The sequence below is a fragment of the Coloeus monedula genome (genome assembly GCF_965178545.1).
Source record: "Coloeus monedula genome assembly, chromosome: 1".
Lineage (NCBI taxonomy): Eukaryota > Metazoa > Chordata > Aves > Passeriformes > Corvidae > Coloeus > Coloeus monedula.
In genome coordinates this window covers 17,946,320-17,952,117 of record NC_138781.1, presented here as the reverse complement: position 1 = coordinate 17,952,117, position 5,798 = coordinate 17,946,320, and the positions used below count along the sequence as shown (strand labels likewise).

At 47.3% G+C, this 5,798-nt stretch overlaps 1 protein-coding gene across 2 annotated transcripts; it reads left to right on the top strand.

Annotated features, from left to right (window-relative positions):
- Positions 1-1,156: 1,156 nt before the first annotated feature.
- Positions 1,157-5,150, top strand: OTUD1 (OTU deubiquitinase 1). Of its 2 annotated transcripts, none has more exons than XM_082280369.1 (2): positions 1,157-1,263; positions 2,535-5,150. In XM_082280369.1, the coding sequence occupies exon 2, from the start codon at positions 2,640-2,642 to the stop codon at positions 3,933-3,935; it is 1,296 nt and encodes a 431-aa protein (XP_082136495.1). In that variant the 5' UTR covers positions 1,157-1,263; positions 2,535-2,639; the 3' UTR covers positions 3,936-5,150. The 2 variants fall into 2 exon arrangements, with proteins under 2 accessions (XP_082136495.1, XP_082136496.1); XM_082280370.1 differs by having other exon boundaries at positions 1,241-2,048.
- The last annotated feature ends 648 nt before the right edge of the window (positions 5,151-5,798 follow it).

The following is a 5,798-nucleotide window of genomic DNA, read 5'->3' as shown; positions in this document are numbered from 1 at the left end:
AAAGTAGTATACTATTAACACCAAGACAGTAGTTACAATGTTTGTTTTGTCTCTCAGTTACCTAGCAACAGATTTTGATTATATTTTAACCTTTATTAGAGAGCTTATTATGTGCTTTTTAACTGAAAATATAGGAAAGACATTATATCTGCTTATAAGCAAAAAGAGGAAAAAAAGAACAATCTATCTGCTACCATTACAAAAACCTGCTGGCGTATTTAGCATGTATTTCAGGATATTCACTGGATTTCTGTTCAGATAAACAAGTTTTCTTGTTGAGAATATGCTACATTAGAGCATTAGAGTACTAGCACAAGGGTAATTTGGGCATACAAAAATCTGTTTCTCTCCTCAAATGAAGCACCAGAAGCTTCAAGCTGTACTTCATTGTAACTAACAATCAGATATAAACAGCTGCCCATCCATTAATGTACCACTGTTCCAAATAACCTATGGTTTTGGAGAGGCAAAAAAGTCATTAGCAGGAGTTTTTGTAATATCCTAGAAGAAAGAGATTTGCAGTACTGAGTATTCAAAATGCAGCACTTTCTCCTGCCAGAAGTGCTCTTATTCTGCTGCATCCATTTACTGTTCTCTAACAGAAAGAGCTGCCTCTCTCCCTCCCCTCTCTCTGTTACCAGACCTTTGAAGACTTTGAACTGCCATCCTGTACTCAGCTCTCACATTTACTAGTAGACAGAACATTCACTAAACCAAACCACAGATACCTGTGAAAAAAAGTAGCAGAAGAACTGGTGAGCATTAAGTAACATAAGTAACATACATCTTTATAAATGACCAAAGCCACAATGAAAAGCAACTGGCATATTTTAAACCCACTTGGAAGGGGAAATTTCCAGTAGTTTTACATTAAATCTCCTATCAGTATATATATAAACATATACATGTTAACTTGGAAATAGACATTGTCAAGTTTTGACTAAGAAATAAAACTAGGTGGGAATCTTTTCTTTGCTCCAAGCAACCATTTCAAGGAGGGAAGGTTTCAATTTACTACTATTTGATCAATATATATTCCTCTCTAAGTAATGATTAGTCCAGAAATAAAGACTCACTGACTAGGCTCACAAGCTATATTTAAAACAAAGTTCTGAACATTCTGAAATACAAGAGTCACTCTGTAATTTCAGAGCAGTTGTAATATCTTATCCCCCTGTAACAGGCTGCCAGAAATGCTCCTGGATAAGGCCCTGATATCACCATTTGTTCTAAAGATATCAACTTTTTGGCTGGCTCTGGCAGGTAAGTGAGGACATTTGGGCTTTGATTCACATCTGATATACTTCTTGCATTTCAGCTTCGAAGGCAAAAAAATTGGATATATGTTTAGTCTGTAAATTTTTATTGAAAGGCTCCCAGTATTGCATGCAATAAACTGCTGTGTTTTATCCAGAATAAAAAAGATGGGAAAGCTTTTTCCATAAATATCCACATTACATTGTATGAAGGGTTTCAGCATTTTTTCTTAAACATGCAATTTAGTCAAGTGAATCATAGTATGTTTTCTGTGTAAAGAGAATGAAATTCCATATTGTTAATTATTCATACTGGTAGCCCTTGAATCAGCTGCAGAGACTGAAGATAAGAAGTATAGCCCTAAACATGGATACAAAATACAACCAAGGCTCCAAAGAAACAATTATTTTTGACATTGCAGTATATTGCAAGTGATCCTCTTATTCTGTCTTTTTAATTAATGTAAGTGGAATGAGGAAAATAATTTTTTCAGAATATTCAAATAAAGAGTTTTCTGTTTGTTTGTCTGTTTTTAAAGTTCTGCAATCTGCTTGGGTTACTAAAACTTTCCTGAAGATATTTGAGGCTGTGGGATGGAATCCAGAATTGTTTTAAAATATCACTTTGAACTTGCCTATGTCAATACCTTTCCCCCCCATTTTTTAGGAACGGCTGTCTGTGTTAATATTTGATGATAGTGTAAACTGGTGTTTCTCAGTCAGCATGCCTGTCAGAACGTAAACAAATCGAGTGTGTAGAGATCACATCGCCATCCATGGACAAAGGCTTAGGTATGACTTTATTTATACCGCACTGAGGCTAGAAGACATGGCTTAATTTCAAGGTGCTACAGGTATTAATAAACCAATTATCAATGATCTTGATGAGACCCCTATTTCAGACCGCATCTCTCCTGTTAATATGTGCTGGTTTATATCACACGTGTTTGTATGCATGCAGTGCATTTCTCAGAGTGGGACTACAGATGGACACACACCAGCTTGTGCCTGGGACTGTCCAAAACCGAATGGATAAAATGATTATTATTCCTGCCCGAGCTGCAAGTTAGGAACCGTGACACCGATCACACGTAGGCAGGAGCTGGGCGGTGCTCGCTGACGTGCCGGGCAGCCCCGCCCCCCTCCCGCGCTCCCGCAGCTTCCAGAAGGGCCGGAGCCCGCGGGGGGGCCGGGCCGGTGGCGCAGTCGGAATTGCCGCGGCCGCGGGGCCCGGGCGGGGCGGGGCAGGCAGTGATGCCCTTGTTTATTTTTACCCAGGCGGTTCATCCTCCTCGGCAGCCCCAGCGCGGCCCCCGCTGCCGCTCCCCGCCCCAGCTCCGACGGCGGCGCCGCCTATAAAGCGCCGCCCGCGGGGAGCCGAGGATGCAGCTCTACAGCTCCGTGATCACCCACTACCCGGCGGGCGCGACCGCAGCAGCCGCCGCGGCCTCGCCGAGCTCCGCCGCCGTCTTCAAGGTCTCCTTGTCGCCGGGACCCTCCGCCGCGGAGGCACCGAGCGCCGCCGACGCCGCGGGCCCGAACGCGGCCGCTGAGAGCTCCGGCAAGGACAGCTTCGTTCCCGCGGGGGGCAGCAGCAGCGCCGCCGCCATGCCCGCCTTCTCGTCCTGCCTGGAGGTGATGCCGAGCGGCCCCGCGGCGGGCCCGGCCGGGCGGCCGGCGGGCGGCCCGCAGTTCAGCTCCTGCGCGCAGGTCACCGTCAGCCGCCGGCGGCCGCTGGAGCGGATCGTGCCCATCCGCATCGTGCAGCGCGCCGAGGCCGCCGGAGAGCTGGTGCCGGGCTCGCCGCGCAGCCGCGCCTGGCTGGAGGGCATCCTGGAGAGCGTGCGGCAGGCCGGGGGCGACGGCGAGGCCGCCGCCGAGGAGCCCAGCAACCGTAGCCTGCGGCTCAGCGAGCACTGCCAGGCGCTGCAGGCGGCGGCCGCCGGCGCCCAGCCCGGGCTGGCCCCCGGCTGCGGCCCCGCGGAGCGGAGCGGGGGCCCCGCGCAGCCCAGCGGCCCCGCGCCCTGCGAGGAGGAGGAGGAGGCGGCGGGGCCCGACGTGCGGCGGGGGCCCGGCGGCAGAGCGGAGCGCAGCGAGAAGCTGGCGCTGTACCTGGCCGAGGTGGAGAAGCAGGACAAGTACCTGCGGCAGAAGGGCCGGTTCCGCTTCCACATCATCCCCGACGGGAACTGCCTGTACCGCGCCGTCTGCAAGGCGGTGTACGGGGACCAGCGGCTGCACGGCGAGCTCCGCGAGCAGACCGTGCACTACATCGCCGACCACCTGGACCACTTCAACCCCATCATCGAGGGCGACGTGGGAGAGTTCCTCATCGGCGCCGCCCAGGACGGGGCCTGGGCCGGCTACCCGGAGCTGCTGGCCATGGGGCAGATGCTGAACGTGAACATCCACCTCACCACGGGCGGCCGGCCCGAGAGCCCCACCGTTTCCACCATGGTTCACTACCTGGGGCCCGAGGACCCGACGCGGCCCAGTATCTGGCTGAGCTGGCTTAGCAATGGGCACTACGATGCTGTGCTGGACCGCATGTGCCCCAACCCAGAGTACGAGGCGTGGTGCAGACAGACTCAGGTACAGCGCAGACGGGATGAGGAGCTGGCCAAGTCCATGGCAGTGTCCTTGTCCAAGATGTACATTGAGCAGAACGCCTGCTCGTGAGACTGCCTGGGCCGCAGGCTGGGAGCTTTGCTGCAGGGACTGACAGAGAGAAGGTGTGCTGGCTGTGATGGTGATGCCTTAATCCTTAATGAAGCAGCAGCACCACAGACTGAGAAGGACTGTAGATCGTGGGGGATAAATACAGACGTATTTGTAATATTCTGTTGTAAAAACTTAGCCTCGGGTTATTTGCAAGCAGATTTCTCTGTGTATGTTTGTGTCTCCCCTCCCCACTGTCTATTTTCTATAAGAATGTATTTTTTGCACACTATTTTTAAACTGTTACCTCCATCTTCTACATCTTACATTAGTATCTGGCTTTCAGCTGTACAGCCAAAAACGTTTGTAAACAGTTTTTGTAAATACGGCTTATGATGTAACAGCTATTTTTTGCTGTGTTTTTTACCCATAAACCTTATATTTTTACCAAATGAGGTTGATGTCAAACTGACCCCCCCTAGCTGATGAAACTGTTGTGGGTATTTTCTTGCAAAGTTAAAAGAATGGCTTTTGTAAGAGTGCAGCAAAGTAAGAACAGACTGCTTTTAGGAACAGTTGCTTTCTCTGCCTGGAGCACAGAACAGGTCCTTTGAGCCAGTTGGAATGCAGCTTACAGCTACACATGAACAGTGCAGGGAGCAATTGACTCTTCTGTATTTAATTACTGTTTTGAGTAAACTGGCCTCTTGTTGCCTGGTTGGCTCACCCTCTGCTCCATTTTTATTATTTATCTATAATAACAGAACATTAACTTGCAATAGAATGTTGTGACTAGATAATAGTCTCCTGCTTTGGCAGTAATTGCCTTGGCTGCACCTCAGTGTTTGTGTTCTTGTTTCTGGGGTTTTGGTGTCTTTTGTATAAGCCCTGCTTCTTTTTTTGGCACTGGTGTTTCACCAACAAATCATTATCTGATCACAACATTTTATTCACTTTATTTTCTAATCAATAAATCAGGAATGGTATTCTACATTATGGTTTAGAAGAAAAAATACTGAAATTGAGGTTTGTATGGTTTGCTGGGTCAAACATTTAAATGTTTCCAATATGAATTCTGTCTCTTCTACTTTCTGATTAACTTGTTAGATCTATTTATTAAGTAATGCAGTTTGTACTTTTTTATTTTGTAATATATTGTGATTTTGGAATTTCTACTGTATTTGTATAATAGGAATATTCACAGCTAAAATGGAATGAATAAAGAATATAATTTTACTTGTGCTCTTTTTTGCTATCCTGTGATTCCTGGTGTGGGAAAGAATTGCGAGTGGGTTCACAGGACCTTTTGTTTAGCTTCTCTGCCTTAGTCTCCCCTATTACGATGTGGGAAGAAGGGGCATAGTACTTTACAAATGTGAACCACTGATAGTTCTGGTGTCTGTCAATATGTGAAAGACAGAAATGCAAGCATTTGAAGACAATTGAGTATCTGTAATTATATTCTTACTGCAAGAGATCTTAGTATATCTGTTTGCCAATGAGAAATGATTTTTTTGTATTAACATGCCTTAGAAGAGGTGTTCTCAAGCACAGTACGTGAGCTGGTGACACCAGGGTTGGTGGTGAGCCAGCTCTCTGCTGGACTGTGCACACGTGGGCTTGGGCATTGGTCTTTGGGAGCCTCCATTCTGCAGTTAACCCCAAACGACTGAGATTTGTTCTGTCACTGGTGATACTTTGGCACCCTCTTGTTACATGAATAGAAGTAATGTCGTAACGAAATGCAGCTTTTTATTCCCCTCGCAAGATGGAAATTCCTTGCAAGTTGTTAAAACATGTTTACAGATCAGTCCCTGATCTCAGAATAGTAGAAGGCCCCATCCTTAAACAACAGAAGGGTGCTCAGTTAAAGTCAGGATTAAA